This window comes from Passer domesticus (assembly GCF_036417665.1).
Source record: "Passer domesticus isolate bPasDom1 chromosome 8 unlocalized genomic scaffold, bPasDom1.hap1 SUPER_8_unloc_1, whole genome shotgun sequence".
Classification (NCBI taxonomy): domain Eukaryota; kingdom Metazoa; phylum Chordata; class Aves; order Passeriformes; family Passeridae; genus Passer; species Passer domesticus.
The window spans coordinates 637,024-650,955 of record NW_026989900.1 but is presented as its reverse complement, the minus strand read 5'-3'; the positions used below and the strand labels follow the sequence as shown (position 1 = coordinate 650,955).

The 13,932-nt window shown below is 50.2% G+C and overlaps 1 protein-coding gene across 1 annotated transcript in view; it reads right to left on the bottom strand.

Moving 5' to 3' along the window:
• Positions 1 to 228: 228 nt before the first annotated feature.
• The window catches only part of LOC135291579 (zinc finger protein OZF-like), an 84,874-nt gene continuing 71,170 nt past the window's right edge, over positions 229 to 13,932 (bottom strand). The window contains exon 3 of the mRNA XM_064405861.1: positions 229 to 1,102. Coding sequence (XP_064261931.1) covers positions 276 to 1,102 — 827 coding nt within the window. The 3' untranslated portion in view covers positions 229 to 275. The remainder of the gene's footprint in view (positions 1,103 to 13,932) is intronic.

The following is a 13,932-nucleotide window of genomic DNA, read 5'->3' as shown; positions in this document are numbered from 1 at the left end:
CATGGAAATAACAAAAGGCAAAGATCCTGGCCTGGGATAAGAACAATTTATTTGGAACAGCAATGAGATATGAAACAAACAGAAACAAAAACAATATTGATCACAGAAGGGATATGCAAAAGGGAAAACTACAATGCAACTAACTGTCTCTTCCCGGCCACAATTTCCTCCTGCCTGGAAAGGACACCCTTCTCCTCAGGGAAAGAGTCCTTTTCCTGCCCCTGGCAATGACTAGAGGTGAGAGTGAAGGTAATGACATCGCCCTGGCCAGACCCTCATGGTCTTTGATCCCACACCATGTCATTGGCAGGGGCAGGAGGAGGGACAGGTGTCTCCCCAGCATGGATCACAGGGAACACATATCTCCAGGGCTCTTTCCAATATGGGTCCTCCAATGGGGGATGAAGCTGGAGCAGGGCACAAAGCTCTCCCTGCAGTTGGGGCACTGGCAGGACAGCCCTTACCAGTGACTCCTGGCTGGTCAAGTCAGAGCTCTGGGTGAAGCTCTTCCCACATGTGGGGTACCCGTAGGGCGTCTCCCCAGTGTGGATGCGTCGGTGCCTGATGAGGTGGGAGTTTTGCTTGAAGCCCTTCCCGCAGTCAGGGCAGCGGAAGGGCCTCTCATCTGTGTGAATCCTTTGATGCCTGAGGAGATTGGAGCGGGCCTGAAACCTCTTCCCACACGTGGGGCACTCGTAGGGCCTCTCCCCGGTGTGCATGAGCCGGTGCCTGACGAGGTTGGAGTTGCACTTGAAGCCCTTCCCACAATCAGGGCAGCAGAAGGGCCTCTTCTCTGAGTGAATCCGCTGGTGCAGGAGGAGAGCTGAGCTGATCCGAAACCTCTTCTGACACTCAGGACACTCGTAGGGCCTCTCCCCAGTGTGGATGCGTTGGTGGGTCACAAGAGTGGATCTGTAGCTGAACCCCTTCCCACACTCCCCACATTTGTACGGCCATTCCCCAGTGTGGATCATCTGGTGGCAGATCAGGGTGGTCTTCTGCCTGAACCTCTTCCCACACTCCAAGCACTTGTGGGGCTTGTCCCCATGATGAGGCTGCTCATGGACCACCAGCTCCGAGCTCTGGCTGAAGCTCTGTCCACCTACCTGGCTCAGGGTGGGTCTTTCCTTTTCAGAGTACCCTGGGCTGGGTTTGGAGCCCCTCCTCCTGTGGGATCTCTGTGGCTTTTCTTCCCTGTTGTATTCCTGTGCTGTGGAGCCACTCAAATTGCTCAACATCATCGCCTCTGCTACGATGTCGTGCCATGGGGCTTTGTCCTCGCTGGTCTCCATCCTCAGATCCTTGTCGGGGGGGGGGAGGACAGGACAGAAAGAGGATAGGATTTGCCTCTGTGCCAGAGGGAAGGGAAAGGAAATTCCCCCAGTTCATCTGTGGCAGGACAGCATTGCCGGTGGTGTTGTCCTGCAGCCAGGGGCCATGCTGGGCTTGAGATGGAGCAAAGGAAAGGGGGAAAAGGGCAGTGACTTCCTCCTCACCTGCCTAGGTGTCCCAGGGCATCTTCGTCTTCCTCGCAGCTTCCTCCTCCATCTGGCAAAGATTTTGGGATGGGAAATTATGTCTGGGGGGGGAAAACAAGAGATTAATGCATTGAGTTTTGTATTGGTTTGAGGTCAAACCAGGGGGAGATTCTAGGCCAGAATTACAATTAAGAAAATTAAGGTCAATGCAATGATACAGAAACACTGCCTTAAACTGACACAGTCAGGATATAACCTGGCACCCTGTTGGTCAGGGTGCTGGTAGCAGTCCCATTAAATGGTGGCTGCAGTCCTGTTGCAGTGATGATCGTGATTCTGTCAAAGCAGTGATCCTGGAGATGGGTCTGGTCCTCCTCTGAAGGTCCAGTGGTGCTTATGGAGCTCTTGTCCTCTGGGAATCCAGTAGCCAAGGTGCTCCTGGTGTTGCAAGTCTCAGCTTATATGCAGGTAGGAATGTGTGGCTCCTCCCCCTGGGTGGAGCATCCCACAATGGGGTGATGTCATTTTACCAGTCCTGCAGGGACACTCAATGGCCCATTCACAGAAGATGGCCCCTGGAGGATGTTATCAGGGCTGAGTCATGGAAGAGATAAAGAACACTTCCTGTTTATAACAGTTTGTGAAGATGGTGATTGAAAACATGCATTTGGTTACATCTTACACTGCAGCCTGAAACAGTGGGGTAATCCCTGCTCGGGGGGTGAACACCACCTCCCTTACCCAAACTGGCTCAGGTGTAAAACCCTCACCCCAGGAAAGCCACACACACAGGGGACAATGTCACACTTGCCGCACCCCAGTGAGGCTCTCTGTCCCTGTCTCTTGCTCTCCCCCATTTTCTCTTTCTTTCCATCTCTCTCTCTCTACCTCACATTTACTGTTCAATAAAATCTACTTTAAATTTGGTCTAATTGGCACCTTAATTGGGGAAGAGGCATCTCTCCAACAGTTTCCTTAAACAGATTGTGACATTATTTTGGCACGTGAGTTTAGGCACTGTTCTCTGACCCCAAGTGCCTTTGACCACAGTATGGTTCCCTCCTCTGAGGAGCTTGTGGCTCTTTCTGGAGGAAGTCTTGGAAACTTGAATGCAGCTTTCTCTGAGGGATTTATGGGAGAACTGATGAGGAAAATGGCTGTTGTGGGTGGCCAGTGTAAAGAAAATATTTTCTTGTCCTTTCTTTAAAATTTGTTAAAATCACTGGAGAAAGGGGAGTGAATGATACCAGAGAGGCTGACAATGTTCATTCACCCCAAGGTGAGGAAAACAAGGCTGCTAAAAGTCCTACAAGAAGCCCAGCTCTTTTAGCTAAATTTCCAAATAACTCCCAAATTGAGAGGGTTGAGGACTTTGCCAAATGTGAGAATCATTATTCTCTTTGTCCCTATAACGTTTGTGATCACTATACAGAAATTTCCTTCCTTTTAACAACCTTTACTGGGCCAAATTTCCACTTTTTTTTATGGGAACCTGCCAGCAGCTGAGCTGGAGCTGTGCAGGAACTGATGGAACTTGGAATTGCCACACAATTGCTTCTATTGTCAATTTATTAATGTTTGGGATTTGTCTGCATTTTCATCACATGTGACTTGTGGGAAAATCAAATATTCATCAAAGTGGTTTATGCAGAGTTAAGTTTGATTTCTGCCAAGTTTATTTTGTCCAGTGTCCACGGGATGGTCAAGGGGTCTCTGTTCCTCTCGCCCTGGGAGATGCTTAGGAGACGCTTGAGGGGGTTATCCTTGTCCCTGTCACCCCAGGCCATTCCTCAGGGGGTCTCCATCATTCTCACCCCAGGGAATGCCTGGGGAGGTCTCCCTCCCTCTCACCCCTGTGTCAGGGGGTGCTCGGGGCAATCTCTGTCCCTCTCAGCCCAGGGGATGCTCAGGGGTCTCTGTCCCCTCACCATGGGGGATGCTCAGGGGTCTCCATCCCTCTGGCCTCAGGGAATGCTTGTGCAGGGCTGGGGATCAGGGGCTCTGTTTCCCTCTCACCGCTGAGAGTGCTTCTGGCTGGGGGGGCTCTCCCACCTTCTCATCCCTGGGGAGGCTGTGGGGGTCTCTGTCCCTCTTGAAATAAATGGGGCAGGAGATCTTTCTCCTTTTTTAATGCCTTTATTGAAAAGAATCAGCTCAGGTGGGGAGAAATCGACGGGTCGCGCCCACGCCGCCGGGGCTCCCAGGAGTGGCACGGAGGAGGAGGGTGATGCAGCTTTGTCCGCTGGTCTGCAGGCAGAGCTGGGGCTTCTGTGCTCATGGGAGGGTAGGAAATTCCACCTTTTCGGTCCAACACCCCCGGTCGTCTCTCTAGTTAACATCTTTTTAGGTTAGGGTGAGAAGCAAAAAGGATCCAAGCAGGCACTGGACTATGCTCCCATCCTTAGACATCACTTAGGTCACTTAGTTCTATGTTGGCTTGTAATTTTTAGGGGTTTTCCTGGAAAACTGCAAAAATTGGTGCAATGCATTTCTCATCTGCATACTAGCTCTGATGCCACTCCCATTCTCCTGGTACCTGCAGGATCCCTGGCAACCATCAGGGGGACAATGTTTAATCACTAACCATTAACAGGTAATTGAAGAAGAACTCTTAACAATGAAGCTAACTTAACAGCACTGGTCCAATCTGTTTTAACTCTGCAACCTTAATAAAAATAGATAATTTTTTATTCATAACACCTCTCAGCCCTGGTGTGACCCCACCCAAACATCACTGGGCTCAGAGGGACAGAGACACCCCCAAACCCCCAGAAGGGCTGGACCTGGGATTTGGTTTGGGCTGAGGAGTTAGGAAGGGGCTGGAGTCACAGCTAGGGTTGGAGTTAGGGCTGAGATTTGGACTAGAGCTGGGATTGGGGTTAAGGCTAGACATAGGATTGGCTTTAGGGCTGGGATTGGAATTGGGTCTGGGGCTTGATGAGTCTGACACTGGGATGGGATTAAATACAGAACTGTGAGTGTGTCTAAACGTGGAGTGAAATTGAGACCAGGATCCGGGTCAGGCCTGGGACTGAGCTCACCCAGAGCAGGACAGGGGGGATGTCACTGCAGGATGTCCCTGGCATCCTCCCAGCCCTCCTCAGGCACCTCCAAACATGGGGGGCAGCTGGATGCTCCAAGATCCAGGTGCTCCCAAGCTGCCCCTCAGTACCAGGTGAGCATTCCCTGAGGGCAGCCCTGCATGTGACCCTTGGGGCTCTGGGATCAGCCCTCACATCCCTGTGGGAGCAGCTGCAGACAGGATGAGAGAGTCTTTTCCCCCCTCTTCCCTGCAGAAGGGTGAAGCCCAGCTGCCCTTTTCTTCTGGTGCCTCCTCCTCTCCTCAGCTGAGGATGTCAAACTCCCCAGGAGCAGGAAAATCCCCATTCCCTGTTTCCTTGTGGGTACAGCCTGGAAGTTCAATCAGAATGAAGAACTTTCTGACAGCCCTGCCTAATGACACAGGGAGGAGGTTTGTGAGAAAGGGATAAAATTGTGTTTTGATAGGAAATAAAGACACAAAATTATTTCTTTCTGTCCCATTCATTTTCAGTCAGTTGTAGCTCTGTTTTCAGAGTGCCACCTTCTCAGCTGATTGTGTTTGTGTCCTCCTGTCTCTCCTGCCTTTCTTTGCCTGCTCTGTTTCTCTCTCTGTGTCCCCTGAGACCCAGGGCAATTCCACCAAAGACCCTGCCCTGATTTAATTCCCAGTCTAGGAGCTACAACAACCATGGGTGAAGTTATCAAGTCTGGCAGTGAAATGTCACTGTAAGAACTTGCTCCACTTGGCTTTCAGCCCCTTCTTAAGAGCTTTGCCTTCAAAGGCAGGAACATCTTTTCCTGGCTGGGAACTGGAATTCCAGCCCCTGGGAGTGTGTGCCATGGATCCCAGAGGGGCATTCCCGAGGCTCCCAGGGTGCTGCTCCTGCTGTGCCTCACGAGGAGCTGTGCAGGGCCAGTGGACAAGGTCCAGCAGCTCTGTGGGTTCCCAGCGCAGGAGCAGGAGCGGAAGAATCTTGCCACTCGCAGCGCCCGCACGCTGAGCCTGCAGCACCCCCTGCCCCGGGAGCATCGCCCCCAGCCCCGAGCCGCAGCTGAGGGGGGAGGCTGAGCTCGCCCTGGCTCTACCGAGGGGTCTCCGGGAGGATTTTTTTGGAGAGTGTTCGGAGCCGGCCTATCCCGGACTCCAGCCCCGGATATCTCCGGGCTCCCTAGAGGAACTTTTTCGGGGGGAGAGGAGCTGCGATCGCCCCTCGGGAGGGTCCCGGGGGTCCACGTGGGGATGGCCTGGTACCGACAGGGCAGGACATTGGTTTTGGGGATCCCCATGAGAGCCGGGGCTGTGGAACGTGGGAGCCCCGGGGCGGGGAGAGGGGAAGGGGCGATACCGGAGCCAGGGGACCCCCGGCAGCCCAGAGATGAGGCGGGGATGGGACCCCCTGACCCTGACCGGGGCACATCCTGGGGTGACTTCATGATGCTTGTACCCCCTTTGGTCTGTTTAGCCCAGAAATGAGTTCTGCACCTCTAAGGCTGGTTCTGAGAGCAAAGGGGGGGAAGAAGAATTGTGCAGTTTGTTTTCAGAAACTGCACTCACTCCTCTACATTCTGGCTCCTGGACTGTTGTGATGCCTTAAGGAGCTGGAACAGAGGCTAGAGGGAGTTAAGAGGAATAAAGTGGTGTCCTAGGTTACAATATAAAGATGTATTTTATTCCCATCCTCAAGAGCTGTTGAAACCAGGAGGGGCATTGTTTTTTCCTTATCTCCTGTTAATGGGCCCATAAATGCCTTGCCACATGACTCAGAGATAACTCCCTCCAAGAGCCATTTCTGTTTAATGGGTAATTAAGGATCCACCCCATGACTCATAGAACGATATCAGCCCATTGTGAGATGCTCTGCCCAGGTAGGAGAGCAGCTAAGCATCCCCACCTGGATATAATCTGGGATTTGGGACAGAACAAGCTGTCCTTACCCACTGGTTTCCAGAGGCCAAGAGCTACCAGATCTTTCTACAGCATCACCACTTCAACAAGACCATTTCAGCTGGACTGCTACCACCACCCTAACTAGCAGGGTGTCAGCTTGTATTCTGACTCTGTCAGTGGTTTTTTTTTTCTTGCATTATTGCGTGTATTTGGGGTTTTTTTCCCTTTTCATAATAAATTGTATTTCTGACTTGGAGTGTCTCACTGGTTTTGCTTTCAAACCAGAACATATATATAATATAATAAAATAATCAATTTCATATCTATGTAATTAAAAATGGATAACGTGAAATAAGGCTGACAATGGTAATATGTCAGCTTTGGCTGCTCACTGTGATACTAAATGCCCTACAGAAAAGAACTGACCAAGGCTCAACTGTCAGTGGTAAACTTTATGAGATTGTATACAAGAAATAAAGGAAGAAGGGATGAAATTGGCAATTTTTATAGGATTTGCTGATACTGTCATGTGGAATGCTTTATCTATTACTGTGAGAAATGCAGTGATTAAGACTGCAGGGTTTTTCATGTGCCAGACAATCCACAAGCTGCAGGATTGGTTGAATGGGTGAAGGATTTGTTAGAAGGGCAGTTGAAACAATGAGGAGATGGGAACCTGTCCCCATGGAGAACCCATCTCCCAGATGTGCTCCATACCCTTAACAATGGCCCACTGGGGAAATGGAAACCCCTGGCTGTGCACGGCTGCCCCCAATTTGCAACTACAACTATGGACAGAGAGACTTGGACTGTCCGGGAAATTGTTGTGGGTGTGATGGCCCCTGGCAGGGCCAGCCCAAAGGTTGCAGGGTTGGACCTTCATGCAGTGGAATTAATTAGGATAAATCCAAAGCAAATGAGAGCTGTCAATACTGAGACAGGAATTCAGATTCTTCCAGGACACTTTGGTTTGGTAACTGCTCGCTTGGAGCTTGGCCTTGCAAAGGGTTCATGTCATGGCAGGAGGAATTGATGCAGAATATCAGGGAGAAACTACAATAATTCTGTTAAACAACACTGAACAAGATTGGATTATTCAACTCCATGACAGGGTAGCACAATAATTGATGTTGCAATTTTAAGAACAATTGTGAATAAAGGAGATCCGCCTCCAATCACTACCGTTTGTGGAGATAAAGGGTTTGGATGCAGCAGTCCTAATAAAGGAGCCAGAGTGTGAGCCCAGAGGCCAAAAGGCTCTCCTAAGGCACGTGAAGGAACAGCTCCTAGGAAAGACAGCACTGAATCCTGAAACTTGAGCATGAACAATGGGAATATGTCCCTGCAGCCAAGTGTTCTGTGTGAGAAAAAATAGATATTACAGGATAATGTTTTACATATGCTGCCAGACCAAATCTCCTTGTTTGCCCCAATGACCCCTTTGGAAAATGCTCTGATCCACAGGGCTCCCTGAGAAGGCTGCTGTGACACTGAGGGACTTGCACACAAGTTCCATCCAGGAGCCTGGGTGCCCTCAGGGACTGGGACCCGGCCCCCTTCCAGCCAAAGGGGAAAGGGCCCACCAAGCCTTGTTAGCCACAGACAACATGGTAAAGCTGAACGGCAAAGAACATTGGAGGCATTGTTCTGGAATTGAAAAGGCTCCATCTCCATGGACAACAGAATTATTGTTCCTAACTCGAATGACATTGAGAAAAAAGAACGAAGAACAGTGTCACTAAAGTACTATTGATGTCTATAAGTTGTACCTTGATAGTCAGCCAGAATCTTTGTTTGCGACAAACACCTCTAGTGTTTCACCAAGGGATTAGTCATCAAAATTTAATGATTAGTTCTTGCAATTTCAAGATCAGGGTAGCCAAAGTACTCCATGTCACTAATTGCTGGGTTTGTTCTCAGCTGAAGTTGGGAGGAATGGGGTTCCCTTGGAGGGCCCACCCTATGGGGTGGCCAGAACTCTGTCCATGGGCTCTGACTCGTAACTGTCAATGAAGGGACAGTTCAAGAAAACACAGGAATACAATGGTTCGTTTGACAGGACTCACTAAGATTTCCCTTCAGGAGAAACCGAAGCCTGTTCTAGTTACAGAGGCCACAGTGTGAGAGGATTTTTGTGCTTTACCATCACTCCCCATGTCAGTAGAACTTGGGCTGCTGGAGCTGGTTCAGTGTAAGTGTTACACCACTCCTGGCTGCAGGGCCACCATTTAGGGTCCTTCAGCAACAATCACAAGGAAGACCTGGAGCCCAGAGAACATTTTCCTCCCAAGGAGTGCCTTGGGTTTCAGAAAGCAAAAGGTTCTGGTTCATCCTGTGCCCCATGTGTGCTGCCCCGTCCTGTGGAGTTGACTGGATGGATTATTAGAAGTAGCAGATAATGCTGTTAAATGTCCAATAGCACATCCTATGGGCTCCAACAAACACAAATGGGGACTCCACAGAACCGCACGGCCTTGGATTATCTGCTTGCTGGCCAAGGAGGAGCCTGGGCTGTCATGGGACAGGAATGTTGCACTGCTGTCAGGGATGGGTTTGAAGGCCAACAGTCAGCAATCACCTTGACAGAAAGAGCAGGAGAAGGGTGGCAGAAAGAAGAAAATTCTTCTTCGTGGGATTGGCTTCATGGCTGCAAACTGGAGGCTGCTGTGAAATGCATTTGTGGTAGTGTCTGTCATCACTGCAGCATGTGCACTTGGTGTGCACTCTAACATTCCATGTGCAAGTTGTTGTGACGCTTTGTGCTGGGAAGTGGAGTATTGAGACTTGTCTTAAAAGAGACAATCTCAACAAAAGAAAGGCATTTGATAAATAAGAGAGAATAGTAGCAACTCTTTAGGCATGTTTGAAAAGGAATGTGAATAGCTCTGAGTAATGAAATGTAACAGCACTTATTTGAAGCACAAGGGGAGATGCTTTTATGCCTAATATCTAAATCTAAACAGTGTTATTGAAAGAATGGTTATGAATGTTGTACTTCATTGTAGCTCTCAGGGCCCATCCAAGTAGCAAGGCCTGAACAGGCTGGGATCAAGGCCTGAACAGGCCCGGAGGCAAAGTTCATCTCTAGATGAACCTTCCAACCAAATGTTATATTTGTATCCACTCACTAACAAAGCGTTATTAACAACATGATCAGTGGATGTGTTCCTTGATAAAACATGGATTTATCTTTCTGTATTCAGAAACCAGACAAGACCTCATCTGTCCTTGTTTGGGGGTGAAGGATCAAAGTCAAATCCCTTGATTCCTCCTTGGGCCCTGCCCAGGCTTTGGGAGAAACCAAACAGGAGAATGAAACCAGATGTTCCCACCCTAGCAGTGCTGTCAGCTTGTTTGTTTGACAGTGTAAAAGCTGTGTCCTTTCACAGAAGGCTTGGAGGCTCCTTGCCTGCAAAGGTGGAGGCACCTGCGGGAATTCCCAGTGTCTGGGAGTGGCTCTGCAGTCCTTGTCTGCCCCAGCTGAAGTGTGGATCTGGGTGATGGTAAAGTCTGAGGGTAACTGGTGATGGATCTTTCTTTAATCACTGCAGGCAATCTTTGTTAGTAATGACTGGATGGATTGCTGAGCTTCTTTTGTAATTCTTTGCTAATGAATATGTGCTTTGCTAAGCTTATCCTTTTGTAATTCTTTGCAGCTGTGCATGATATAAATTACAGGATTCCTTAAGTTGGTGTCTGTGTCTTTGGTACTGACCCTACCCACTGGTGAAACAGGGCCCCTTGTTGCCTAAGAGTTACCTGGGAAGGCAAAAACCCTCACTCCAACATTCCCCCCATGTTCCTTGTTCCCCGCACTTCATACACTGAGGATGATGTCCTGTGGTCTGGGGTATCCCCGGGGTCAGCTGGGGTCACCTGTCCTGGCTGTGTCCCCTGCCAAGCTCCCCACAGCCCCAGCCCCTGCCCAGGGTGGCTGGAGGAGGGGCAGGACAGGCCTTGGCTCTGTTGCAGCTCAGCAAGAACAAAACCATCTCTGCGTGCTCAGCCCTGTGCTCAGCACCCGGCCCAGCCGTGTCTCAGTGCCAATGTCTGTGCCCTCAGTCCCTGCCAGGGCTTTCCATGGACACTGCCAGGACAGGTGACCCAGGTGTCACCCCCAGTGAGGGCTGCCATGGAAACAGTGCCAGCACTGCCCCTTTCTGTCTGGCTGACCTGGCCTTTGGCCCTGGCAGTGCCCTTTGCTGCTGGTTCCTGGTGCCTGAGCGGCCAGCGCGGCACAGGGCAGGTGGCCATGGCACAAGCCCCCAGCAAGGGATCTCCTCTGGCCCTGGGCAGTGACACCAGCCCTGAGCAATGGGCTGGCGCGCTGGGGTCGGTGCAGTGTCCATCCAACAGTGTCTTGCAATGGCCCAGTGCAGACTGGGATGATGATCCACCCTCACAGCTGGACCAGGGCAGGTCTGCAGTGCCCTTCCCCACAGCCTGTCTGCACAGAAGCACTTGCTGGGTGCTCTGCATTTCCCTTCCCTCACTCCTGGGTCCCTCCCACACCTCCCAACTCGGAGCTTTCAGCTGCAAGGAGTTCAAAGCTGGTCTGTCCTTCAGGAGTTGGTCTAACTCTTCCCTGAACAAACTCTGGATTTGTGTTTATTGCAGAACTTCCTGTGTGTCTAAAATATTCCTTGCAGGGTTCTGCCTTAGGGAAGGGGAACCTTCTTGGTGGCAGCTTGGGCTTGGCACACACTTGAGGAGGATGTCTGTTTTCAATAGGGAAACTCAGGAGTTTTAGACTGGTTCAAAACACAAAAGAGGATGACCCCTCTTTGGCTGTGTACAGCCAGTTCTCTGAGCAAAGCAGGTCCCAGGTGAGTGAGGAGAGACAAAATGGGCATGGGGAATGTGGAGCAAGGTTGTCCACGCTGCATCAGACCTCAAGGCACAGCTTCTCTGAGCAGGCCAGAGCTCCTTAGGAGAGTCCCTGCTGGATCAATATCAGTCACTGAATGCTGCAATCACCTCTTGTGTAATAAGAACAGCAATAAAAGACACCCTTTAAAATAGGAATACATACTTGCTAGAAGCTCTTTGAAATATTTCTCCATAACTGAAAAAGGAAACCCTCCTAATGAACTGCAGTAGAGTGAAGGTAAATCAAGGCAGAGCCATGGTTTGTCAGGACTTGCTTGATGCTAACAAGCCCCATGGTGCATTTAGAGCTGAGCCCTGGAACCTCAGGACCTGAGATTGTACAAACCTGTCCAGGAGTCAAAGTCAGAAGAAAACCCCAAAGTGTGTCAAGGCATGAATGGGTCCCACTGAGTTCCATCCCAACACAGGCTCCTCATGGACTCCTTGGAGGAGAGAATTGGGAGCCAGGATGGCACAAAAACTTCTCAAAGACTCGGTGTGAAAAGGAAAATCCAAAGTACTTTAAAAACCTTGAGTATCTCAAAGTATTAATGAGCCCCACTGAGTGTCAGTACAAAGATCTCAAGAGACTTGTTAAAGCAGATAATTGGGGCCTTGATTGCACAAACCTCAGACAGAGTCTGTATCAAAAGGGAAACACCAAGTACCTTCAAATAACTGAAGTACCTTGAAGTATTAATGAGCCCCACTGAGTGTTGTTACTGACAAAGCCTCTCCAGGGACTAATTACAGCAGATAGTTGGAGGCCATGATTGCACAAACTTCTCAGAAAGTCAAGATAAACCAAACCCAAAGTCCTTTGAAAAACCTGCATTCCCTGGGAGTATTCAGGAGCCCCCAGGGCCATTGCTGAGCAAAGCTCCCCAGGGACTCCTTCCAGCAGATCCTGGAGGCCACTGGGATGTGGGCTAGGGGGGGATGCTGAGGGCAGGACAAGGGGCTGACAGTGCCCAGCCTGGCTGGGGCTGTGCCAGGAGGCCCCAGGGCCTCAGGACAAGGTGTCTCCTCCCAGCCCTTGGTGGCACAGACCCTGCTGCTGAGCCCCAGGGCTTCTCTTTGTCCCCACCTGTCATCAGTGCCTCCAGTTCTCTGCTCTGCCTGGGGTCTGGGGACACTTTCTGAGTCGTGTCCCTCAGTGGGACCCATTAAAAGTCCAAGAAACTTTGGAGTTGGATTCTGACTTGGAGTTCTGGAGAGGTTTCTTCAGCTGCCTCTCAGGGACTGATGTTCAGGGCCTGAGCACAAAGCCCCAGAGGGTCATTAAAATCCTTGTGCTGTGTCTGTGCTGCTGAGCTGGGCTGGGCTCCTGGCACAGAGGCAGCTCCTGGCAACCAAGAAGAGATTCAAAAGCACATTTCTCTTGATGAGCAGCTCTTCTGCCAGCCCAGCAGGGCTGGGGCACTGCCTGCAGCCAGCCCAGGCATAGCCCAGAGAGCTTCAATCAGTCAGGGCTGGGAAGGTGCTGAGAAGTGCCTGGGGCAGAATCACTGCCAGCCCTTGGCACAGGAACCTCTGGCTGCAGGACAATGCAGCTGCAGCTCCTGGAGCCATCTCCTAAAGCTGGAACATCCCAATGCCTGCAGACCCTGTGAGTACATTCTCTGATTCTCTCTTGTGCAGAGCAGCCAGGGGTGCCCAGGGCTGTCCTGCAGAGCAGGCTCCTGCAGCCCAGGGCGCTGTGCTGGGGCAGGGACTCTGCTGCCTGCTAGGGACAGCTCTCAGCCGGCCCAGGGAGCTGCTCCCAGCGCTGGGGAGAAGCTGTGGGGGGAAGGAGCCACCCTGAGCAGGGCAGGTGCTGCTGCTGAGAGGGGCTGGGTGGGGCAGGGCTGCTCCCAGCTCCACACCAGCCTGGGCACAGCTCCGGGGGACACTGCCCAAAGAAGGTAAGCCTGGCATTGCTGTAAAGACCAGGAGCTTTCCTGAGAGTGTTTTTAATTTCCTGCTTAAAGAAGGATGGGAAAGTTGGGGTGATGACAAAATGGTTTTTGCTTTTAATACATTTTTTCATGTATTTGTAGCCCTGTAAATTACTATTATATAGTTATAAAACTATAATCCTTACATTACTATATTAAATATTCTATTAACCTCTTAATTAACTCTATTGAACTGCTAATATATACTTCTATAACTATAATCCTTAATTGGCTCAAGTATGTTTCCTAACCTTTCTTCTAGAATTTAGATCAATAAGCCGACTGTCTAAATCCATTCCTGAAATACTGTGTAGTATTGTTATCAGGAAGAGGACCTACAAAAAGAACTTTTTATTTTTTCCCCAGAATATGAGCAATCATAACAAAAAGTGAATGCAAAGAAGCCCTTGGACCTACCCCAATGGGTTGACCCAGGGGTGTGTAACTGGGACAACTCAATCTGCTATTGGATGTTCCTATTAAATACCCCAATTATTCAACATTAATAAATATTTGAAATCAGGGGCCAGGTGTGCCCCATCCCCACTGGGACACATGGAAGTTTCCAATAAAGGTCTGGTTTTTACTTTACTGTTCTAACACTGCTGCAAGGGGTTTTTACTCTTTTGATTACAGACAACAGGGGGATGAGAGAGGCAGAACAGGAATTGTAATCCCAGAATCACAGAACATTCTGAGTTGAAAGGGACGCAGCAGG